Genomic DNA, 26466 nt, shown 5'->3' on the forward strand with positions numbered 1-26466 from the left:
TCTATTTTATAATTGTTGGATTATTTATACTAATGTGAGAAATTTTAAAATGATATAGAAATTAAATGTAGTTTTTTTTTTTTTAAACAAGTATATAACAATTCATGAAAAATTGTCTGATAGGAATGAGTTAAAATATGTTTGAAAACATTTTTTTTATACAATTAAAAAAACTAGTATAAAATCAGAAAACATTAAAGTCGTTTTTATAATTTTCTATTGTTATTCATTTGAAAACAATTTTATATAATATATAAAACACAATTATAAATATTAAAAATATCAAAATACAACTCAAATATTTGAATCTTATTATAATTTTTAAAATTATTTTTGGATCACAAATCAAATAATTTTTAAATTTTTTTATATGAAAAATTTAAAATTTGTCTGCATCATACTTCTCGTGCTAGGAATACCGAAAATTTGAATTTTAAAAATACCCTGAGAATTTTTGTAGTTAAAATATTATATCAGTTTGACTAATAAAAAAAAAATTAAATTTGTGTATTTTCTTTACTTTTTTTTTTTTCTAAAAATAATAATAAAATAAATTCCTAATTTCCACAAGACCGCGACTACTCGAAAATAAGCTTAATTTGCCCGCCACTGACAAAAACCCTCTTAAAAACCCTATTATGCCAATTCAGAGACTTCTCTTCAAACCCCTTCTCCCTCTCTCTTCGTAATTCAAATTTCCCTCATTCTTCTTCTAGTCAAATCAGATCAACTCAACCAACTCAACTAACTACTCCTCCCTTTGGTTCCCGAGACACCGCGAGGAAACCCTATAATTTTGTGCGTGTTTCGGGGACCAATTTTGAAGCAAACAATCCACGCTGGATTCTTGATTTCAGGGTTTTTGTTTCAGCATACAACATGTCCTGGGAGGACGAAATTGTCATGCGTGATGTCACCAATGCGGGGCTTGTTGTCAGCGACCGCATTGGCCGTGAAGCTGCTGCTCAGCTCGACGTTGAAGATGCCCTAGAAGCGTCGAGATACGCTAGCCACCCCTACTCTACTCACCCTAGAGAGGTACAATACTCATGATTTTTATCGGTTATTTGATAGTTTTTGTGTGATTTGTGAAATTGAATCGAAAGCTTTCAGCATTTTGTGTATAATACAGGAAATAGATATGATAATGAAATACAACTTTACTTGAATCGCACCGGTTTTTTTCTAACATAGGATGCAGTGACATAGAAAGCTAAAATTTGTGATTCAAAAGTTTATACTAGTAGCATTTAGTTTTAAATTGACATTGAAATATGAATGATAATATATAAGGAATTGTACTAGTTACAACTTATGCATTGTGAGAATTATTAGTCCATATCATGCTATGAATTTGTATAATGTGTGAGTTTACTTGAATATGAAGTAATTAGCGAAAATAAACTAATTGATTGCAGCTATTCTGTTTCTAATTTATAAACTGATTAGTAGCAGAAAGTGGCACATTATGATGCAGTGTGATAATTTTATTTCAGTGGCCGCCTCTGGTTGAGGTGGCGGATACATTGGACTTGCCTACAGTACTTGTTCAAAGATATAATGCAGCTGGTGGCGAAGGAAATGCTTTATGTGGAATATTTCCAGAGATACGAAGAGCATGGGCATCGGTTGATAATTCTTTGTTTCTTTGGCGTTTTGACAAATGGTAAGGTTTTTTATTTTCTTAAACTAATATTTGTGATATTAGCCATTGTGTAGCGGGTTTTTGATGTAAAACGGGGAAGATGTAAATTAATAGAAAAGGCAGAGGTAGTTACTAAAGTGGACCAAGTGTCCATAGAGGTGTAGAGGTCATTTTTTATTATGCAATTGGTTGGCTATTGAGATACTAAAATTTTATAAGATGATGTTCTGATTTGTTAAATTAATATGTCTTAGTATGAAGGCTTCAAATTAATTTGTCATGGTTTTATCAGTCATGCACTTATGATATGGTATCCTATTCATACAAAGACTTTTCCTCTATTCGTATGATTGTTACCTACTTTTCTTGCTTGTTCTTTTTTTTTTTTTTTTTAAATTTGTTGGAAATTAATCCACAAATTATCTTTACATGGTCATATTTGTCCCTAACATTATCTTTATGATTAGGGATGGCCAATGTCCTGAATACACTGGAGAAGAACAAGTTATTTGTGCTGTTGGTCTTGCCAAATCTAGACCTGGAATTTTTGTTGAAGCTATCCAATACCTTATAATTTTAGCAACGCCAGTTGAGGTAGTTGTCAGTACTTTTTTTCTTCTGAAAATGTAATGTTATTTATAATTGTTTGAGTTAAATTTATGTTATATTCTTGTTACAAGCTTTTATTCTGTAGCAATGAAATGATATTGCTGTTCTTCTCATGCACATTTTGAATCTTACATCCTGGTTTTAATAATTTAATATTTAAATTTAAGTACAGTGGGAGAAACAAAATTACTGCTTATTTTCTGATGGATGATGAGCTATATATTTTATCTTGAGGATATACTTCTTGCATGTGATCCAGCTCAATTTAATCTACTCATTAGGGTTTATGTTTGAAACATGTTTGGCCATGTTACTTTGAACAGAACCTTATCTGATGCTGGAACAAGTACAGAAAATTCTTGTTAGGAATCGTATAGTGGGAGCAGCTATAACACTATGTCTTTTCTCTATTAATTGGCCAAGTTCATGATATGAAGGTCCAAGGATGCTTTTATTTTGTTAATACCATAATTATGTCGTTAGATTTTTATAATCGGAGGTGAATGGACAAGTTTAGTGGCTTGTCTTTGCAAAACTAAAGAAGGATGCTTGTCTTTGCAAAACTAAAGAAGGATGCTCTGACATACACATGACGTGAACAGATGCACACTTACTCGGGAATGTAGCTACCTGCTGTAGTGTTATGCATTTGTAATATATTGAACTCAAGAGTTTTATTAATCCAACCAGCATATTTGTTCATAGGTCAAAATGGATACTTTTTGCAGATATTTATAGCTATTGGAAGAATTATTGGAGACTAAGTGATGGATATGCAAGATTGATAACTTATATTTTGTTCTTTATCTTCGTGAATCTAGGTAGTACTGTTTGCATTGTATCATTTTACATATGTGCCGGAAGTGATAACCTTTTACATTATATAGGATTGTACACAAGGACACTTCTTTTGGCTCTCTCTTTAGCTTATGTCTCTTATCCCTTGGAGGCCTTCCTCCACTAGTAGGTTTTCAGGAGAATCCCATTTATTTTGGTGTGGATGGCAGACATGCTTATACATGAATTTCAAGTTTAAGTTGCCATATTATAATTAACTGGAGCTATTCCCTAAACATTTTGAATAGTAAATGATATGAAAGCACTTCTTCAGTTTCTTATGGTCATGGCCTTTGTTCTTCCCAAATACTTTTAAGTATTTTATCAAATAGTTGTCATGGCATGGGTCATCTTCATCTTCCTTATCATTTTTATACTGTTTGTCTCAGCCCACTGAGCATTATTTTCATTGTATGATGTTTTGCTCAGTTGTCTTTCTTTGTAATTAATCTTAGTATTCTTGTTCATGATCTTGTTGTTCCTTATTACCCATTTTTTTTTTTATCAGTTGATGCTTGTTGGCGTATGCTGTTCTGGAGGAGGTGATGGTACAGATCCTTACGCGGAGATTTCACTGCAGCCTTTGCCAGAGTATACAGTACCATCAGATGGAGTTACCATGACTTGTATAACATGTACTGATAAGGGGCGTATTTTCCTGGCTGGCCGTGATGGCCACATCTATGAGTTGCATTACACAACTGGTTCAGGCTGGTACAAGCGCTGCCGTAAAGTATGCCTTACCGCAGGTGTTGGAAATGTAATTTCGAGGTATTTATATTATTAATGCTACGGAGTTAAATAATCCCCCGTCATTTCATAGTGATGATTGAAGCTTGTCTAAATTCACAAGATTTTATCGCATTTCTGAATTTGCAAGTTCAGCTGAGTGATGTTTGAGACAATGAATTTATGTGTTTTGCATTCAAATTTTGGTAGTGCAAGTGAAGGTTTTACTTACACCATGTTTGAAAATTATGCTTTTATGGTTTCCAGGTGGATTATACCAAATTTATTTAAATTTGGAGCTGTTGACCCCATTGTTGAAATGGTTTTTGATAATGAAAGACAAATTTTGTATGCAAGAACTGAGGAAATGAAACTTCAGGTTTTTGTTCCGGGCCCAAATGGAGAAGGTCCACTAAAGAAAGTGGCTGAAGAAAGGAATCTGTTCAATCAGAGGGATACTCATTATGGAGGTAGACAATCAACAGGACCAAGAACCTCAAATCGATCAACAAAGCCATCTATAGTCTGCATTTCACCTTTATCCACTCTTGAATCAAAGTGGCTGCACCTTGTTGCTGTCTTATCAGATGGAAGAAGGATGTACCTTTCCACTTCTCCATCTAGTGGTAATGGTGGCAGTGTTGGAGGTTTGAGGGGATTCAACAATCACCAGCATAGACCAAGCTGTTTAAAAGTCATAACAACTAGGCCTTCTCCTCCTTTAGGGGTTGGTGGAGGGCTTGGATTTGGAGCTATATCTCTTGCTGGAAGAAATCAGAGTGAGGATCTGTCATTGAAGGTTGAAGCAGCATATTACTCAGCTGGAACCCTTATCCTTTCTGATTCATCACCACCAACTATGTCTTCTCTTCTCATGGTAAGCAAGGACTCAAGCTCACAATCATCTTTGTCAGGTAGTTTGGGGACAAGTGCTAGGATTTCTCGAGCACTAAGGGAAACCGTGTCTTCATTACCTGTTGAAGGTCGAATGCTATCTGTAGCTGATGTTCTACCTTTACCAGATACTGCTGCTGCTGTTCTATCCCTCTACTCAGAACTTGAATTTTGTGGACTTGAAAGCTTAGGGGAGTCCTGTGAAAAAGCATCTGTAAAACTTTGGGCAAGAGGTGACCTTTCAACCCAACATATACTGCCGAGGAGGAGAATTGTTGTTTTTAGTACCATGGGCATGATGGAAGTAGTTTTCAACAGGCCTGTCGATATTTTGAGAAGGTTGTTTGAATCCAACTCACCAAAACCAATCATAGAAGATTTCTTTAACCGTTTTGGAGCTGGCGAGGCAGCTTCAATGTGTTTGATGCTGGCTGCAAGGATACTTCATTCTGAAAATCTTCTAAGCAATGCTGTTGCTGAAAAGGCTGCTGAAGCTTTTGAAGACCCGAGACTTGTTGGAATGCCACAACTTGAAGGTAGTAATGCATTGGCAAACACAAGAACAGCAGCAGGGGGATTCAGCATGGGGCAGGTTGTGCAGGAAGCTGAGCCTGTATTTTCCGGTGCACATGAAGGGCTCTGCCTGTGCTCATCAAGGTTGCTTTTCCCTGTTTGGGAACTTCCCATAATGGTCATAAAGGGTGGTCCAGGTTCATATGACACTATGTCTGAGAACGGGGTAGTTGTATGCAGACTTTCTGTTGGGGCTATGCAAGTCCTGGAAAACAAGATTCGTTCATTGGAGAAGTTCTTAAGGTATATAAGAAACCAGAGAAGGGGTCTTTATGGCTGTGTAGTAGGTTTAGGCAACTTGACTGGTTCTATTTTGTATGGAACTGGTTCAGAATTAGGCGCTGGTGACCGGAGTATGGTTAGTAACTTATTTGGTGCTTACTCAAGGAATGTTGAGTCTAATGGTCCTGGGACATCAAATAAAAGACAGCGATTACCATATACTCCCACTGAATTGGCTGCAATGGAGGTGTGATGAAATAGCATGCTTTCATGTGTTTCTACTTTTCTTTTTCATTTCCTTTGGCAACTTTCTGGTCTGCTGTGCTGCAGGTAAGGGCGATGGAATGTATCAGGCAGTTGCTTCTTAGATCTGCTGAAGCTCTGTTTTTGCTCCAACTTCTTTCTCAGCATCATGTGACTCGCTTGGTTCAAGGTTTTGATGCTAATTTACAGGAACAGTTGGTTCAGCTGACATTTTGTCAACTAGTTTGTTCTGAGGAGGGTGACTGCCTTGCCACAAGGCTTATTTCTACTTTGATGGAGGTAACACATCTTCTTATTGGATCTTGCAAGTTCCACTTAAACAAGCTATTTAGATTGAAAAACTTTCTTCCAATCTCCCTTAGTGTTTCTTAGCTTGTTTAGGTTTATGTGCTGTTGCTATTCTCCATTTTTCATTGATTGATTTTTTTATTTTTTTATTTCATTCCTCCAGTATTATACTGGTCCAGATGGCAGGGGAACAGTTGACGAAATTAGTGCAAGATTACGAGAAGGTTGCCCAAGCTATTTCAAGGAATCTGATTACAAGTTCTTTTTAGCTGTGGAATGTCTTGAAAGGGCTGCTATAACTTCAGACTCTGAGGAGAAGGAGAATCTTGCTAGAGAGGCCTTCAATTTCTTAAGCAAAATCCCAGAATCTGCTGATTTACGAACTGTTTGCAAACGCTTTGAAGACTTAAGGTCAGTTATTAACCAAATTCTAGGTAGAGCTGGTGCTGTTTAATTTGTGTATGCCTGAATCTAATTATCATTTTTTTCTTGGCTTACTGCAGATTTTATGAAGCTGTGGTTCGCTTACCCCTGCAAAAGGCACAGGCTCTTGATCCAGCAGGTGATGCCTTCAATGATCAAGTTGATGCAGCAACCCGGGAATATGCTCTTGCACAGCGTGAACAGTGCTATGAGATAATTACCAGTGCTTTGCGATCTCTAAAAGGTGATTCTTCTCCTAAAGAATTTGGGTCCCCTGTTAGGCCTGCTGCTGCACGATCTACCCTTGATCCAGCCTCACGGAAGAAATATATATACCAGATTGTTCAGCTAGGTGTCCAGTCACCAGATAGAATATTCCATGAGTACCTATATAGAACTATGATTGATTTGGGTCTTGAAAATGAGCTGTTGGAGTATGGAGGTCCTGATTTGGTGCCTTTTCTGCAAAGTGCTGGTCGTGAACCCTTACAAGAGGTTTTTATTATTTCAATTGTGTTATTGGATTTAACTTTAGAGGAATTAGCTTGTTCAATTTCTCCGAAATTTCAAATTTTTGAGCTGAAGTTTTTACAGTTGTAGTTGTTTACTTATTTGAAATGTTAAGAACATGTTTCACCACAAGTTTGCATTGGTTGTTATTCCAATTTCTCTCTTTTTCTTGTAGGTTCGTGCTGTGGCTGGTCTAACATCGGCGTCTTCCCTGATGGATCGAACGTTTCCATCAAATGAAACCAAATACTTTGATCTTTTGGCACGATATTATGTCTTGAAACGGCAACATTTGCTTGCGGCTCATGTATTGCTAAGGCTTGCTGAAAGAAGATCAACTGATGAAAAGGATGCTCCTACTCTTGATCAGAGGTCTGAAGTTTCTCTTTTCGTTCTTATCCTTTTGTTATGTCTCTAAATGCAACAATGCTGTGAATACAGCCGAATTGGCATCAACCTACCGTTGAATGGAATTTTGGTTTTACCATTTAGAATTCAACAATGATGTCTATATAAGCAAAACCGGGCTGAGTTAACTTTGGTTTGAGATTTGATTGCTCAAACAGATATTTGGCTTCATTTAACCCATAACACCTAGCCTCAGTCAAGTGGGTGCTTATCATGGAACATATATATGTCAATTTTAACATTGAGTTCAATATATATACTGCACATATGACTAGTTGAATATATTTCCAGAAATCCCTCAATTCTTTTTACACATTACATGTACTCCAGGCTTAAAATGGGGATTATTGCTAAACCTTACAACTTTAGTAGTCAAGAAACTTATGAGATATAATATCCCAAGTGGATGGCCCCAGGGGTAGTTGAACTACTGACCTCCTGGTTGAAACCAAAGGCCTTAGAGATTTGACCCAACCCTTGGGATTGTATGATCCGTAGCTGAATTGACCTTAGTTTCTCATTTTCCTATTCGAATGTCAGATTAATTTGTTAAGATAAACAAATTAAACATGAATGCTAGTTCTTGTGTGTGTTGGTTCCTACGTTGTATAGTTCAAACTTCCATCAATAATTGCTCTCCTTTTGTCACTATCAGGTGTCAATACCTAAGTAATGCTGTTCTACAGGCCAAGAATGCAAGTAATGGTGATGGTCTAGTAGGTTCTTCCCGGGGTGCTTTTGATAATGGATTGTTGGATTTACTTGAAGGGAAGCTTACTGTTCTTCGGTTTCAAATAAAAATAAAAGAGGAACTGGAGGCTATAGCCTCCAGTTTAGAAGCATCAGGTGACATGTCTGAGTCTGCTCAGAATGGACCAGCCCCTGATAGCGATTCTTCTAACAATGCTGACTTTGCAAACACTGTCCGAGAAAAGGTCAAAGATCTATCATTAGATTTGAAGAACATCACTCAACTGTATAATGAATTTGCTGTTCCATTTGGACTTTGGGAGGTACATCTTTTATCTTTTTCCATTCTTGCTCCCATGACTATTTGCTTTTATGTTGATAGTTGTTTGTCTTTCTTTTGGTCCCTTAAACTTCAGTGAATTGATGGCTTACTGGAAAGACCATGGTTTAATTTTCTTTTCTTTCAAACCTTTGGTCAGAAAACCCATTATATAAATTAAGGAGATAAATAAAAACAAAATATTAGTTTGAAATCTTGTCTTTTCTTTTCTTCTACTGAACTTGAAATCACTTTATAAGTTAAGTTTCTCCATCTATTACTGTCCTAGGTGATTCATGTTTCTACTGAGACATTTATATTGTTGTAACCACTTTGTATTATGATACCGTCCTCATTTTGTGGTTGTGCTTTTATTTTATTTTTTTAATTTGCTAGTGTATGTAATAGTGCCACACAAAACTTGGTTGGAACTTTCTCTTTTTGGTCACGATATGTGGATTAGTCACTCGAATTATTTTCTGACTTCTTCATTGCATGAAACTTATGCATATGCTTAATATGGATATATAAATATGTATATAATTGGTTGACAAGGTAGAATCATGCTGGAGACTTTTTATCTATGGATTAAACATTGGTTGGTTCCAAAAATATATTTTTCTTAAAGAAATGAATTGATTTTTATTACTGCTTTCAGATATGTCTGGAAATGCTCTACTTTGCAAGCTATTCTGGTGATACTGATAGTAGCATTATAAGAGAAACCTGGGCTAGACTTATTGATCAAGCTCTTTCAAAGGGCGGCATTGCCGAAGCTTGTTCAGTGCTGAAGAGGATTGGCTCCCATGTATATCCTGGGGATGGAGCTGTTTTACCTTTGGACACTTTATGTCTGCACCTTGAGAAAGCTGCACTGGTACTTTTTCCATTTTGTTTGTATCTAAGCATGCTTTGTCTTATATATGTTCATTGCGAAGCTGCTCAACTTAGTCTCAAATTTCCCAGATTCTGTTTATGAATGTTGTAAGGTTTTCTTGGAGTGGGGTTCAGTATTTTTGCCTGTGGTTTATGATTCTTTTTCTTAATATTTTTTTTGGGTTGTTTTTCTTTTCAAAAAAATCTCTGTAGGAGAGATTGGATTCAGGAGCTGAACTTGTTGGAGATGAAGATGTGCCAAGGGCTCTTCTGGCTGCTTGCAAAGGAGCAGCTGAACCTGTATTGAACACTTATGACCAATTATTGTCGAATGGAGCTATTTTGCCATCTGCCAACCTCAGATTACGTCTTCTTCGGTCAGTGCTTGTGGTACTTAGAGAGTGGGCAATGTCTGTATTTGCTCAGAGAATGGGTACAAGTGCTACTGGAGCCTCTCTGATATTAGGCGGAGCATTTTCAACGGAGCAAACAACTGTCATAAACCAAGGGATTCGAGATAAGATCACAAGTGCAGCGAACAGGTCAAATTCTTTTCTTTTTATTTTTTCATGTAGCGTAACATATGGTTGTGTTCAATTGTTCAAAAAGATTGAATGAGATGTGGATGGAGAAGATATGAAGTTGGTCAGTCGTCTGTTTTATATATATTGTCTGGAGATTTTAGTTCAGGCTCAGGATAGAAATCCTTGAATTGCTTTTGTGGAAAATATTCATTTTTGTGCAAACTTGTTTTACCTGGAATGTTGGACCATCATCCATTGCCATCGACAGATTCTTAATAAAGTTCCCCAAGGCTTGCTATTTTTGTTCTCTCCACAATTATCTGCCACTTTTTTCTGCATAATGCAAAAAGTTTTCTTTGTATATGCAAGCAATATCAAGGGCTGTACAAATTTCTTAGATGAGCTCAAATTTACCTTGCTAGGAACAAGTGTCAATATCTACCGCTTGCTGAAATAGGGCAAAAGAAGGGTAAAAAAATGTTACAAGTAGTTGAAAAGCAGATTTGTCTTTTAAGGGTAGCATTCACTTGTATCAGTGACTGTTATGGCAATGATCTTTTCCTTTATTCTTTTCCCTTCTTTCTTTTTAAAGATTTACCATTTTGTTTGTATAGTTTTATGGTTTCAATCTAACTTGTGGGACTAAATTTGTCTCCTGCACTAATGAATTGGCACTATATGTATGGTTACATCATGTTTGCAGTGCAACATTTAATTCTGTCCTCTTTGAATCTGGGTATCAGGTATATGACAGAGGTACGGAGACTTCCCCTTCCACAAAGCCGGACCGAGGCTGTTTACAGAGGATTTAGAGAACTTGAGGAATCCCTAATAAGTCCTCTTTCTTTTACTCAATTTTGATTGTTTCTTGTTTCATGTAATATTGTATGATGAAATTTTTTCCTTGTCACATGAGTTTTGTCAATAAAAATATTATAGGTTCAATGTTGAAAGTGCTCATGTAACATTAGCTTAACAGTAGACAGTTCAAATGTAAAAGTGGCAGTGGTTTTATACCCTGGTGTTTCTACTTTGATGGAGGTAACACATCTTCTTATTGGATCTTGCAAGTTCCACTTAAACAAGCTATTTAGATTGAAAAACTTTCTTCCAATCTCCCTTAGTGTTTCTTAGCTTGTTTAGGTTTATGTGCTGTTGCTATTCTCCATTTTTCATTGATTGATTTTTTTTTTTTTTTTTTTATTTCATTTCTCCAGTATTATACTGGTCCAGATGGCAGGGGAACAGTTGACGAAATTAGTGCAAGATTACGAGAAGGTTGCCCAAGCTATTTCAAGGAATCTGATTACAAGTTCTTTTTAGCTGTGGAATGTCTTGAAAGGGCTGCTATAACTTCAGACTCTGAGGAGAAGGAGAATCTTGCTAGAGAGGCCTTCAATTTCTTAAGCAAAATCCCAGAATCTGCTGATTTACGAACTGTTTGCAAACGCTTTGAAGACTTAAGGTCAGTTATTAACCAAATTCTAGGTAGAGCTGGTGCTGTTTAATTTGTGTATGCCTGAATCTAATTATCATTTTTTTCTTGGCTTACTGCAGATTTTATGAAGCTGTGGTTCGCTTACCCCTGCAAAAGGCACAGGCTCTTGATCCAGCAGGTGATGCCTTCAATGATCAAGTTGATGCAGCAACCCGGGAATATGCTCTTGCACAGCGTGAACAGTGCTATGAGATAATTACCAGTGCTTTGCGATCTCTAAAAGGTGATTCTTCTCCTAAAGAATTTGGGTCCCGTGTTAGGCCTGCTGCTGCACGATCTACCCTTGATCCAGCCTCACGGAAGAAATATATATACCAGATTGTTCAGCTAGGTGTCCAGTCACCAGATAGAATATTCCATGAGTACCTTTATAGAACTATGATTGATTTGGGTCTTGAAAATGAGCTGTTGGAGTATGGAGGTCCTGATTTGGTGCCTTTTCTGCAAAGTGCTGGTCGTGAACCCTTACAAGAGGTTTTTATTATTTCAATTGTGTTATTGGATTTAACTTTAGAGGAATTAGCTTGTTCAATTTCTCCGAAATTTCAAATTTTTGAGCTGAAGTTTTTACAGTTGTAGTTGTTTACTTATTTGAAATGTTAAGAACATGTTTCACCACAAGTTTGCATTGGTTGTTATTCCAATTTCTCTCTTTTTCTTGTAGGTTCGTGCTGTGGCTGGTCTAACATCGGCGTCTTCCCTGATGGATCGAACGTTTCCATCAAATGAAACCAAATACTTTGATCTTTTGGCACGATATTATGTCTTGAAACGGCAACATTTGCTTGCGGCTCATGTATTGCTAAGGCTTGCTGAAAGAAGATCAACTGATGGAAAGGATGCTCCTACTCTTGATCAGAGGTCTGAAGTTTCTCTTTTCGTTCTTATCCTTTTGTTATGTCTCTAAATGCAACAATGCTGTGAATACAGCCGAATTGGCATCAACCTACCGTTGAATGGAATTTTGGTTTTACCATTTAGAATTCAACAATGATGTCTATATAAGCAAAACCGGGCTGAGTTAACTTTGGTTTGAGATTTGATTGCTCAAACAGATATTTGGCTTCATTTAACCCATAACACCTAGCCTCAGTCAAGTGGGTGCTTATCATGGAACATATATATGTCAATTTTAACATTGAGTTCAATATATATACTGCACATATGACTAGTTGAATATATTTCCAGAAATCCCTCAATCCTTTTTACACATTACATGTACTCCAGGCTTAAAATGGGGATTATTGCTAAACCTTACAACTTTAGTAGTCAAGAAACTTATGAGATATAATATCCCAAGTGGATGGCCCCAGGGGTAGTTGAACTACTGACCTCCTGGTTGAAACCAAAGGCCTTAGAGATTTGACCCAACCCTTGGGATTGTATGATCCATAGCTGAATTGACCTTAGTTTCTCATTTTCCTATTCCAATGTCAGATTAATTTGTTAAGATAAACAAATTAAACATTAATGCTAGTTCTTGTGTGTGTTGGTTCCTACGTTGTATAGTTCAAACTTCCATCAATAATTGCTCTCCTTTTGTCACTATCAGGCGTCAATACCTAAGTAATGCAGTTCTACAGGCCAAGAATGCAAGTAATGGTGATGGTCTAGTAGGTTCTTCCCGTGGTGCTTTTGATAATGGATTGTTGGATTTACTTGAAGGGAAGCTTACTGTTCTTCGGTTTCAAATAAAAATAAAAGAGGAACTGGAGGCTATAGCCTCCAGTTTAGAAGCATCAGGTGACATGTCTGAGTCTGCTCAGAATGGACCAGCCCCTGATAGCGATTCTTCTAACAATGCTGACTTTGCAAACACTGTCCGAGAAAAGGTCAAAGATCTATCATTAGATTTGAAGAACATCACTCAACTGTATAATGAATTTGCTGTTCCATTTGGACTTTGGGAGGTACATCTTTTATCTTTTTCCATTCTTGCTCCCATGACTATTTGCTTTTATGTTGATAGTTGTTTGTCTTTCTTTTGGTCCCTTAAACTTCAGTGAATTGATGGCTTACTGGAAAGACCATGGTTTAATTTTCTTTTCTTTCAAACCTTTGGTCAGAAAACCCATTATATAAATTAAGGAGATAAATAAAAACAAAATATTAGTTTGAAATCTTGTCTTTTCTTTTCTTCTACTGAACTTGAAATCACTTTATAAGTTAAGTTTCTCCATCTATTACTGTCCTAGGTGATTCATGTTTCTACTGAGACATTTATATTGTTGTAACCACTTTGTATTATGATACCGTCCTCATTTTGTGGTTGTGCTTTTATTTTATTTTTTTAATTTGCTAGTGTATGTAATAGTGCCACACAAAACTTGGTTGGAACTTTCTCTTTTTGGTCACGATATGTGGATTAGTCACTCGAATTATTTTCTGACTTCTTCATTGCATGAAACTTATGCATATGCTTAATATGGATATATAAATATGTATATAATTGGTTGACAAGGTAGAATCATGCTGGAGACTTTTTATCTATGGATTAAACATTGGTTGGTTCCAAAAATATATTTTTCTTAAAGAAATGAATTGATTTTTATTACTGCTTTCAGATATGTCTGGAAATGCTCTACTTTGCAAGCTATTCTGGTGATACTGATAGTAGCATTATAAGAGAAACCTGGGCTAGACTTATTGATCAAGCTCTTTCAAAGGGCGGCATTGCCGAAGCTTGTTCAGTGCTGAAGAGGATTGGCTCCCATGTATATCCTGGGGATGGAGCTGTTTTACCTTTGGACACTTTATGTCTGCACCTTGAGAAAGCTGCACTGGTACTTTTTCCATTTTGTTTGTATCTAAGCATGCTTTGTCTTATATATGTTCATTGCGAAGCTGCTCAACTTAGTCTCAAATTTCCCAGATTCTGTTTATGAATGTTGTAAGGTTTTCTTGGAGTGGGGTTCAGTATTTTTGCCTGTGGTTTATGATTCTTTTTCTTAATATTTTTTTTGGGTTGTTTTTCTTTTCAAAAAAATCTCTGTAGGAGAGATTGGATTCAGGAGCTGAACTTGTTGGAGATGAAGATGTGCCAAGGGCTCTTCTGGCTGCTTGCAAAGGAGCAGCTGAACCTGTATTGAACACTTATGACCAATTATTGTCGAATGGAGCTATTTTGCCATCTGCCAACCTCAGATTACGTCTTCTTCGGTCAGTGCTTGTGGTACTTAGAGAGTGGGCAATGTCTGTATTTGCTCAGAGAATGGGTACAAGTGCTACTGGAGCCTCTCTGATATTAGGCGGAGCATTTTCAACGGAGCAAACAACTGTCATAAACCAAGGGATTCGAGATAAGATCACAAGTGCAGCGAACAGGTCAAATTCTTTTCTTTTTATTTTTTCATGTAGCGTAACATATGGTTGTGTTCAATTGTTCAAAAAGATTGAATGAGATGTGGATGGAGAAGATATGAAGTTGGTCAGTCGTCTGTTTTATATATATTGTCTGGAGATTTTAGTTCAGGCTCAGGATAGAAATCCTTGAATTGCTTTTGTGGAAAATATTCATTTTTGTGCAAACTTGTTTTACCTGGAATGTTGGACCATCATCCATTGCCATCGACAGATTCTTAATAAAGTTCCCCAAGGCTTGCTATTTTTGTTCTCTCCACAATTATCTGCCACTTTTTTCTGCATAATGCAAAAAGTTTTCTTTGTATATGCAAGCAATATCAAGGGCTGTACAAATTTCTTAGATGAGCTCAAATTTACCTTGCTAGGAACAAGTGTCAATATCTACCGCTTGCTGAAATAGGGCAAAAGAAGGGTAAAAAAATGTTACAAGTAGTTGAAAAGCAGATTTGTCTTTTAAGGGTAGCATTCACTTGTATCAGTGACTGTTATGGCAATGATCTTTTCCTTTATTCTTTTCCCTTCTTTCTTTTTAAAGATTTACCATTTTGTTTGTATAGTTTTATGGTTTCAATCTAACTTGTGGGACTAAATTTGTCTCCTGCACTAATGAATTGGCACTATATGTATGGTTACATCATGTTTGCAGTGCAACATTTAATTCTGTCCTCTTTGAATCTGGGTATCAGGTATATGACAGAGGTACGGAGACTTCCCCTTCCACAAAGCCGGACCGAGGCTGTTTACAGAGGATTTAGAGAACTTGAGGAATCCCTAATAAGTCCTCTTTCTTTTACTCAATTTTGATTGTTTCTTGTTTCATGTAATATTGTATGATGAAATTTTTTCCTTGTCACATGAGTTTTGTCAATAAAAATATTATAGGTTCAATGTTGAAAGTGCTCATGTAACATTAGCTTAACAGTAGACAGTTCAAATGTAAAAGTGGCAGTGGTTTTATTGAGAAAGTATTGAGAGTTTGAATTCTCATTCCTAGATGCCGTGTGTAAGAATTGGAAACTCTTGATGCCTGCAATTATGGTACCAGCTCCTTAGTGGGAATTGGTGTTGCCCTTGTGCTCCGTAAAGTGGAATGTTATTCTGATCTGGAGTTTTGGCCTGTCGAATTCATGAAGCTGGAGAAAGTTTTCTGTTCTCAGCCTTTCCATTTTGCAACTGTTTCCAATGTATGGCAGATCTATATGCCAGTCGCGGATATCAGTAAACATTCGAGCTTATTTTTAAGAATAACGGCAAGGCGCTACAGTTTTTGATATCCGGGTGCCAGGCCAGAGTGAGTGACAATGGTTACAAGCTCACATGACAACTGCTATTTCTAGGTATATCTTTCTTGCTTCTTGGTCATTGATTTTTTTTTTTTATATACTGTTCCCCATATTGGCTTCATTGTCCACTGCTTTATTTAATCAGATCTCATATTAATTGATTACATTGGTTGATTAGATCTCTCTCAGTAAAGGGTTAAATTTCTTGCCAAATGTCCACTTTAGCTTGAGGTTTGATCTTTGAAGGTTCGTAGCTAATCCAAGTGGGCTTAAATTTGGGTGGCTATTAACACGTAGCATGTGACACTGTTTTATTTTACATCAAAGCTTGATGGAGTTACCAGTACCACTCGTGAAGAGAGAAAAAAAAATACTTACACCTTGTCAGCTCCAGAAGGGATTTTATCAAAAATTGCATAAAAAATCGATGGTATTATCCTAATAAAAAGAGTGTAAGTGTTGTTTTGTTTGATGGGTCTAAAACAGAAGAATTGTCAATGAGATTATTGGTAATAAAAGTCCGGTTTGAACTTTGAACAATAATTTTCAACTCAGCAATTGTTGCTCAAATCTTTCAATATTTTCACATGAAGGAAAATTCCCATTTGGGATCTTGTTAAACATGATGATTTGAATTCATAAAATTATGTGCATTGGAAACTGCAAAGTAGGCAAAAGATGACCATAAATTTGCTTAACATTTGTATGGATTATTAGATTTTCATTTCAATTACACTAATTAAATTAATATAACATGACGTCATTGGAAAAGTAAAATTAAATTCAACAAATTAACCCCGTAATGGGAATAGAATTAGAATCTATTCTAATATGGGATCTTAATAGGGCATTGACAAAACAAAATATACCAAGCCAATTATATAAACTGATATATTATACATTTAACTGTGAGCTCATTAAAACTTGAAGGTGTTTAGGGAATTATTATTTAACTAATAATATAATATCTAATATTAAGATTCCAATATATCAAGAAAAAATTCCCATATATACTTAGTCCATGGTTTTCTTTATTCTGTTCACATTGCATGGTTTTTTTTCCACAATTAAATGCTTTAAATCATCGAAATTTTCCTTTTACTTAAATTAGTATTTTTTATTTTTATTATGTACCCTTAAACTCATTTCTATAATCTTCAATTTTTGCTTGACGTTTGTGTGAACTTTTTAGTGAGTTGACTTTACTCACCAAGAAAATGAAATTACATCAAAACTATAAAAATAACTTAAATAATTACTACATCAAGATCAAGAGTGTATTCGGGATTTTGTTAAATATTATTTCAGTATCTAAAAATTAGTATTTTATGGTATTTATTAGAAAAGCCCTAGAGTTAATAGCTAATACTTTATTTCTTTTTACGAATATATATATATACACACACAAATAAAATTGGGTTTTGATCTAAAAGTCTTCTCTCATATTTTATATATATTAAGTTAAAAACATGAGGAAGTTCAGTGAAACTATCATTGAATATTATATTGTAATTAAATCTTAAATACAATTCACAGTGTGTTGGAAAATGCTTTTAAATCATTAATATCCCTCTCAAACAGCTAAAAAATTATTTATATTTACTTTATAGTATTTGATTGGATAATAAAGTGATACTTCTGTGAAAAAAAAAAAAAAAAAAAAAGGAATTCGGATACTTTCAAGAATATTTAATAATTATATTTAAAATAATTTCCCAATTAAGAAAAATATTCGATTTAACAAAAAATAATATGTAAAACAATTCAAAATTCAATTAAAAATCCTTTTAACAAAAATTTAAAATATCCAAAACAAGGGGTTTGGGTATTTCAAAATCATCTCAGATCCGTCACTCTGGGTACATGCAGTATTATTATTACAAAGGATTAAACAACACAAAACCCAAAACTGCGTCACTTTGGAAACTCAAAAACAAAACGGAAATTAGGTCTCAATTCATTTTATTAAAACAACAACAACACAATTACCAAAAACAAAAAACAGTTTCACCGATTCGTTTTCTTATTTTTTCCCTCTCTTAAATCGCCAGATCTGAACTTCAAATTCAGTTCGAGTTTTTTCCCAAGAAGGAAAAGATCATGAAACGACGTCGGTGATTCTCTGCTCTTTTAATCGCGGACCGAGAACAAGTATTGAATTGTTAGGGTTTGGTTGCAATTTCCATGGCGGACAGCAGTGATTCCTACTGGAGTCCTTCGTAATCTCGCCGATAAGCTCTACGAGAAGCGCAAAAATGCTGCCCTCGAGGTGAAATTAATACTCCTCTTTGTTAATTTTCTCAAAATCTGTGGAAAGTAGTTGATTCGTCGTGTTTTTGAATCTAGTGTTTCGTTTGTGTTTGTAGGTGAGGGCATAGTGAAGCAGTTGGCGATGGCGGGCGATCAGAGAAGATTTCGCGGTCATCCATTTGTTGACCCACGAGTTCACCTACTCGCCCAAGCGAACCGCAAGGTTTTGGTGTTTTTTTTGTTTTTTAATCCATTATTTTTTTAATTTTAATTTAAATTTCTATGTGGAGGTTTTAGTAAAGTACACTTTAAATTTGTAATTTATAGTGGAAAATACAGAATTATTATGCTTAGAAGAAGAAGTTTGAATTCATATGAAAATATGAGTTATGACATTCAGTATGGAATGACAGATAGATGTGTAATTTTGGTACAAGTCTTGTTATACTATTACTGACTGTTTAGGGTACTGATATATAAAGGCTTTATTTTTCTTTGTATTTAGGATGTTTGTTGTGCTGTGTAGGGAGGATTGATAGGATAGCTGCCGCCACTGTTGGGTTGACTTTGAAGCGGCTCAGCATCTTGAGGTGAGTGTATATTTTATTTTATATTTAATGTTGTGATGTTCATTTATCAAATCAGATTTTTATTTGTGGATTGTTAACTTTGGAATAGTTGTTTAATGTCAACCGTTTGAACATGTATAGGTATTATTATAAGTTTGAATAGGGTAATCTTTTCTTTGTCACTATTTGTTTATATATTTATACATGTGTCAACTCATCTTCTGAAATTTTGAATCTCTGAGGTAGTGAATAAATTTTTTATACCATTTTGAATGACTCATTTATTTATCACTTAATGACGTTCCAATGTGACCGTGCAAGCTTTTAGGATTTCTTTTGATAAAATAAGTGACTAGTTAATCAGTTGTTTATTCTGGCTGGGGTAATACATTGTGTTTTCAGCCATTTTATTCCAAAGATACACGAATGACTGTCATTGAAGTTCTGCAGTAACGACACTAATATTTCTTAATTTTTTAAGCAAGGACTTTGTTTTATATTTCCCAGATCGTTTATGTAATTACACATTCACGTATTTCTAGAAAAGAATGCCTCTTATTAGCCAATTAGATTATGGTTTGTCATAAAAGAAAAGCTATCTTGTCGATTTCATTAGTATAGTTGCAACATTGAAATGACATCAAGGTGGGGAGTCTTAATAATTGGTGATGCTTGCTGGAGTATCCTCTGCTTCAGAAACTTGGAGATGTTTATAGATGGAGATTTCTAGTTCTGTTTGGTGTTTTCAGTAATAGATTTAACGGAAATGAGCTTTATCGGCTTATTGATGTACTAAAGTACCAGCACTAGGAGGGGGTCTCTTTCCTACTCTGCTTATTTGTGTATCTAGATGGGAGAGTGGTTGTGGTGTGTCTGTGGAATGGAGAAGGGCGTAGTGCATCTTTGGAGGTGAGAAGGGTGTAGTGTGCATCTTTGAAGTGGAGAAGGGTGTGTTGTGTGCGTCTTTGGAGTGGAGAAGGGGTGTAGCTTGCTTCTTTGGATTGCAGAAGGGGGTTGTGTCGGAGTGCAGAGGGGAGGTGTTTCTTAGGGGTGCAGAAGGGGAAGGGTTGTGGACTAGATTAGTTAAACCTATACTTCTAAATAGCTGTCAATGAAGCTCTTGCACACTTGAATGTATTGCTGAATACTTTCTTTTTGTGTGTGTTGATTTTTCTTTTTTCTGTTTTCACTCTTAACTCATGATTTCTCCTAATATAATCTTCTAGAATATTGTATTAATTTTCTCGTTGTTGGTTTTTCCTCTTTCTTGCTGATATACTTCTTCCTTATTTTTTTTCTGATGCGACACTACAGCAAATAGTGCCACCCGTGCTTAATTCTTTCTCTGATCAAGATAGCAGAGTTCGTTACTATGCATGTGAAGCTCTGTATAACTTGCGAAGGTGAGATTTAATTTAGTGTTTACATTTTAGGGTTCATCCCAAAAATTTATATTGAGGTTTATATGTTAAGTTTTTGCTGCTGCTCCACAGGTTGTTAGAGGAGATTTCATCATATTCTTTAATCAGATATTTGATGCATTATGTAAGCTTTCGGCAGATTCAGATGCCAATGTACAAAGTGCTGCACATCTTTTAGATCGCCTTGTAAAGGTGGATTCTCCATCCCTCCCATAAATATTTAACTTCCCATTGAATTTTCTGAAGTAGGAATTCCTTTTTGTTGGATCAATTCTCAGATTTTACTATGTGAAACAGGACATTGTCACTGAAAGTGATCAATTCAGGTGCGCAATCTTCCTTTTCCAATAATAAATTGGAAGCTCTTGTGTTTAGAGGCAAAAACTGGAACAAGAATTTTGCAACTGCTTTTATAATGTGAATTTTGTTGTTTTTATGGTGTTCTTTCTCCTCAGCATTGAAGAATTTATACCCTTGTTACGAGAGCGGATGAATGTTCTAAATCCCTATGTCCGACAGTTTTTGGTTGGATGGATCACTGTATTGGACAGTGTTCCAGATATTGATATGCTGGGTTTTCTTCCTGATTTTCTTGATGGTACATATTTAACATTTGAAAATTGCTTTTTTCTCCTGGTTTTTAAGTATTCTTCTTTTCTACTTGGTGAGATTAAATCAGAAATTCTTAATAAATTTCAGGTTTGTTTAATATGTTAAGTGATTCTAGTCATGAAATTCGGCAACAAGCTGATTCAGCCCTTTCGGAGTTTCTTCAAGAGATTAAAAACTCCCCAGTAAGACTTCTACTAAAATTTCAAATTTCTGATTTTACTATTCATTGCTGTGATATCTGCTTCCTGATTACTTGCCTTTTAGCATTACTTTCTCTATATCATTTTAGGATCGTAGGATTTATTTTCGACTTCTGATGCCAGCAGAAAATGACTTTTGGCAGATCATTTGCATCAAGTATTGTGTCATGAATTCTTTTGTTCATTTGTAATTTTCTGACTCGAGCAGTGCTACTCTTGAAGTCTGTAGATTATGGTCGCATGGCTGAAATACTTGTTCAGAGGGCAGCTTCTCCAGATGAGTTTACTCGGTTAACGGCCATCACTTGGGTAAAGTATAATCAGTCTCTTTCGCCAATCCTTTTTTATTTTTTATTTTTTAAAACAAAAGTTCTCTACTGTTTTTTTTTTTTTCTTCTGAATCAGTGAAGATTGGCAGCTTTTACTATTTTTCAATTGCACTTCTTATAAATAGTCAAACTTTTTAATTTCTTGATTGAACAGATAAATGAGTTCGTAAAACTTGGTGGGGACCAGCTTGTTCCTTACTATGCTGATATTCTAGGAGCCATTCTACCTTGCATATCTGATAAAGAAGAAAAAATCAGAGTGGTAAGACAGTATAAGCTACCATTTCTTTAATAAATTAAAAAGAATTAGTTGCTGTACCTTTGAGCATTTTGGTAAATGAGCTTTTCTCTTCCCTTTTTTGGCTGTAAGGTTGCTCGTGAAACCAATGAAGAGCTTCGTGCAATCCAGGCTGAGCCAGCAGAAGGATTTGATGTTGGAGCAATCCTCTCTATTGCAAGGAGGTGTAGTTTTGTAATCTGGGAAAAAAATCTAGTTGCATGAGTTATGATGTTTAACTGCAAATGATTACTGAAGTGATTGCTGGTTCTTTTGACTGACCAGGCAACTGTCTAGCGAATGGGAGGCTACTCGAATTGAAGCATTGCACTGGATTTCAACCCTTTTGAATAGACATCGAGCTGAGGTAACTGCACATTTGTCGGTTAATCATGTGGACATCTGGTTCATGCATGTTCTCATGTCATTTGCCTATATTTTATTATTTATTATGTACGACAGTACTATAGTGTATATTAGATTTTAGTGAAATAAGTAACATAATTGTTTAACTTGCTGATCTGACATTGTCTTATTTCTTATCAAAAAGTATACTGCCTTAGCAGATCTGACCTTTTTCCGTACAGTTTTGTTTGGTTTCTTGACTTGAGCGTATCAAACAGACCTGAAACTACTGTGCATACCTCTAGTATTGACTTATTTGTGTTTTTCTCCTTTTGTCTGAAAATATATTTTTATGTTGATTACATGTGGTTTCAATTTCTTCACAGGTCTTAATTTATCTGAATGAAATTTTTGACACGCTTTTAAAAGCACTGTCAGATCCTTCTGATGAGGTAAATTTTTTCTCCACAATTTCTGATTGTTCTTCCAGTATGGTTTTCTAGTTTTATTATTATGGAACAGGGATCATATACTTACATATGTTTCTTTTGCCTTGGACATAAATATGCACCTTACATTTATGCATTTCATTTGGCATAATTCTCTGTCATGTAACTTAATTAAAAAAAGGAAATTTTGGATTTTTCCCCAGGTAGTGCTCCTGGTTATCGAGGTTCATGCATGCATTGCGAAAGATCCACAGCATTTTCGCCAGCTTGTTGTTTTCCTAGTACATAATTTCCGGATTGACAATTCTCTTCTGGAGAAGTTAGTTTCTTTACTTATTCTTTTTTAAATCTTGTAGAATGGTATGATCACCTACTTTATCTCTATTGTAACTGTGCTTTCTTTTTTCTCTTTAGGCGTGGTGCTTTGATAATCCGCCGACTTTGTGTACTTTTAGATGCTAAGAGGGTCTACCTGGAACTCTCCACGATACTTGAGGGAGAATCGGACCTGGATTTTGCATGTATTATGGTTCAGGTTGTCCTCTATTTTAACCTTAGTTAAGGCACTAACATGGGAATGACTCAAAGAAACTATGTTGTGCATGTTTATTCATAGGCCAATTCAACTCCAGAAATGAAGACATAACTAAGATATAAAATAGAAAAAATAATTTTTGAAATGGTTTATCCTTTTTATTCATCATTTCACTTAAGTATTTTTATTCGTATTTTCATTTATAACGTAATTATACTTATTTTTCTTTCTTTTGTTCAGGCTTTAAATTTGATTTTACTTACGTCCTCAGAATTATCTGAGCTTCGAGATCTCTTAAAACAATCACTGGTTAACCCTGCCGGGAAAGAATTATTTGTTTCTTTATACGCTTCATGGTGTCATTCACCCATGGCAATTATAAGTCTTTGTCTATTAGCTCAGGTGAGAATTTAGAACTTTCTTATAGCTATCCATTTTGTTTTTGTGTCATAGCTTCCCAGTGACCCTTACATGTATTTATGAAATCTTAATGATAATGTTGGATTCTTGTTTGACAGACATACCAGCATGTCAGTACTGTGATTCAGTCACTAGTGGAGGAAGATATTAATGTCAAATTTTTGGTCCAGCTGGATAAATTGATTCGTTTGCTGGAAACTCCTACCTTCGCTTATCTTAGATTGCAGGTGCTCAAGTTGAACACTAGGTTCTGATTTCGCTTTATATTGGGTCGTGCAAGTGTGTTGTAAATGTTCTGCTGCTTTCACAAGCAGAGACACATACATATATACCTGCCTGTTTAGCACATAATTATTTTCCAGTTGTCTTTTTTATTTTTGAGGTTTGCAAAGATGTTTCTTGGTCTGTAGGTTGTTAGAAAACTCTGTTGTTTTTTTTTTTTTTGTTTAATCATCGTATGTAATTGTTTAACATTCTCGGCAAAAAACCCATACTGTCACGGGGGAAAGCATCATGAGTTGGGATTTAGGCATCATTAATAAATGATGTTTTTTCTTATGGCCTTAATAAAATGTTATTGCCTGTATACTAATAATTTGACATTTAAGAAACAGTTGATTTTTTTCTCTTTCGCATAGTTTAATGGTTTCATTAAAATAATTGTGTTTTGAGAATCTCATGAATTTCTACATTGATGCAGTTGATTTTCTGCAAGCTTGTTAATGATTTTGCTTTTATCTGATATTAAAGCCATTTGTTATTTTATTGATTTTGTCCTCTCAACATCAAGGGATATTTTGAGTGGCTGAGCAATTTTGTAATGTGCAGCTTCTTGAACCTGGAAGATATACTTGGTTATTGAAAGCTCTATATGGTCTTCTTATGTTGCTTCCCCAGGTATGTCTCTGGCATTGTGCTACTTTTCTCCATTTCTTTGTCTTTTGTTTGTTTTCAGTGGACCTAAGTTGCAAGCCTACTTGGTATGCTTATATGGTATGCTTATATTTTATTGTTTTTCCTCCAAAAAAAATTATATTTACTGCTTGGAAGGTTTTAGAAATGCTTTGTAATTTCTAGTAGATATGTGAAGATCAATACAATATAGTTTTTTTTTTTAAATCCAACCCAATTATCATTTGTGATTTCTGCTTATAATCAATCCCATTGTTAACCATTCTCCTGACTCATTGTCGCAGCAAAGTGCAGCCTTTAAGATACTACGGACTCGTTTGAAGACCATACCTTCATACTCTTTCAATGGTGAGCAATTCAAGCGGACATCTTCAGGGAATCCTTACTCTCTGCCAACTGGATCACAATTCAGTGAAGATGGTGACTTGAACTCAGACATGGGGACCTCGCACAGTGGAATTAACTTTAATTCAAGGCTGCAACAGTTTGAGCAGATGCAGCACCAGCATCGGATGCATGTGAAAGCACAGGTGCAGTTGCGAAATAGTTCTACTACAGTATCGAAGGTTTGTTGAATTTTATCTACTATCTGCTAGTCTTCTGTCCTGAATTAGTTTTAAACAATGTTTGACGAAATGAAAGGATAAAAATGTAATATTTGAGCACATTCTGGCAATGTTGGATATACTAATTACTTGCTGACTGAATATATTGGGTGGTTTCCCGACCTCAAGCATAATGGATTTTACTATAGTTTAATACTCTCGATGTTCTTATAAACTAAATGATGTTTTTTCTTCCTTGGACAAAGATTTGGCCCCAACCCACGCTACAAAATTTTGACTTCATGATGGATATGGCAGGAAATAGGACAAAGGATATAAATTGTCGTGCTTTAATTGGAATCTGATTTATGGTGGGGTATTATGACAATGCAGTGAAGTTCTTGTTTCCAGCTCTGACATATATTATCTTATTCTAGTTTTGTTGACGGATGTCGGATGTTTCAATTTACTGGCAAATTTTGAATTTGTCACTGATATGTTTGCGATCTTCTATGTCACCTGTTGAATTTGCAGGAGGTACAAAGACCGCAAGAACCTCATCAATTGTCTCCTTCATCAGACGGAAGTAGGCCTTCTTCAAGATCATCCAAGAAAGGTCCAGGGCAGTTACAACTTTAGTGATGTTACTGGCGTTGATCTCACACCTCAAATGAGATCTGGTATAAATTGTAAAATTGTATATGCTAGTAGTTTGTTTTAATTGAAGTTTATGGAAGGTTGGGATGATGATGATGATGATGAAGATGAAAATTGGGTTTTGAATTTAAAGTTAAAAAGCTTGGGTTTTAGCCTGAGCTAATTCTTTTTTTCCTATGTAATTGGGACATGCCTATGTGGTTGTGTTATTTTTTATTGGTAACCATATGGGCTACAGGGAGATATATCATATATAATTTTAGAAAATGCAGTTTGTTCTTTCTCTGTTTATCTGTTGCATAGCAACCAAACTATACAAAATAAGCTAAATTTATGTATACATCAATGACCTTTTGATACATTATGCATCCTTTCTTTATTCATTCAATTCACCTACTATTTGTTGTGTGCATCCAACTATTATTTGTGGCCTCCTCTCTCTTTACCTACTCTTTATGACAATCTTAATTGCATGCTTCACAACACTGTTTTAAAACCCGGCTCAGATAAACCGGTTTAACCAGTTGGACAAGGAATAAGGAACAAATCTGGTTTGGGCCGAAAAAAAAACCGGGACGATCAACTGACCCAGGTTAACCTAAGGTTGGACCGGCTCCATAGTATTGGACCGTCAGTCCAATCGGTCAACCCACGACCTAGTTACTTGGCTGGGTTAACGCACCAGTCGATTTTAAAACAATGCTTTACAACTAAAATTATAAATATTTATCAATATTTTATTGATAAAATTGGGTTAGGCTTTGTGGTGAAAACTTGTGTGCATCCCTAGTTTTCTATATTGTGGCTACAGAGACTGAAGATGATGATCTTCAAAATCATGAGGGCCATCTTCGAGGCTTGAGATGATGGCTGGAATCACGATTTAGATTGTTACATTGACCGGTAAGGTTACTGAACATACCAGTTAGGTAATGCTGACTCATCACTCGTATTGCCACAATTCCGATTATGATTTGCCCATTTGGAAAG

The 26466-nt window shown here is 35.5% G+C and overlaps 2 protein-coding genes across 2 annotated transcripts; both read left to right on the forward strand.

The window, feature by feature from the left end:
- Positions 1-628: 628 nt before the first annotated feature.
- LOC116130083 (nuclear pore complex protein NUP155) lies at positions 629-16132 on the forward strand. Its single transcript, XM_031415831.1, has 13 exons — positions 629-1038; positions 1497-1666; positions 2113-2239; positions 3600-3862; positions 4088-5756; positions 5840-6052; positions 6225-6472; positions 6565-6979; positions 7170-7366; positions 12862-13219; positions 13874-14092; positions 14305-14633; positions 15359-16132. Exons 1-13 carry the CDS (start codon positions 880-882, stop codon positions 15474-15476), a joined length of 4485 nt encoding a protein of 1494 aa, XP_031271691.1. The 5' UTR covers positions 629-879; the 3' UTR covers positions 15477-16132.
- Positions 16133-18622: 2490 nt separating this feature from the next.
- LOC116130021 (protein VAC14 homolog) lies at positions 18623-25458 on the forward strand. The gene is made up of 18 exons (XM_031415771.1): positions 18623-18626; positions 18732-18795; positions 19524-19563; positions 20268-20387; positions 20493-20521; positions 20651-20793; positions 21216-21316; positions 21491-21598; positions 21707-21798; positions 21899-21980; positions 22345-22410; positions 22611-22726; positions 22822-22942; positions 23183-23344; positions 23461-23589; positions 24191-24259; positions 24559-24840; positions 25354-25458. Exons 1-18 carry the CDS (start codon positions 18623-18625, stop codon positions 25456-25458), a joined length of 1833 nt encoding a protein of 610 aa, XP_031271631.1.
- The last annotated feature ends 1008 nt before the right edge of the window (positions 25459-26466 follow it).

Source organism: Pistacia vera, unplaced genomic scaffold (genome assembly GCF_008641045.1).
Source record: "Pistacia vera cultivar Batoury unplaced genomic scaffold, PisVer_v2 Contig217, whole genome shotgun sequence".
Taxonomy (NCBI): Eukaryota; Viridiplantae; Streptophyta; class Magnoliopsida; order Sapindales; family Anacardiaceae; genus Pistacia; species Pistacia vera.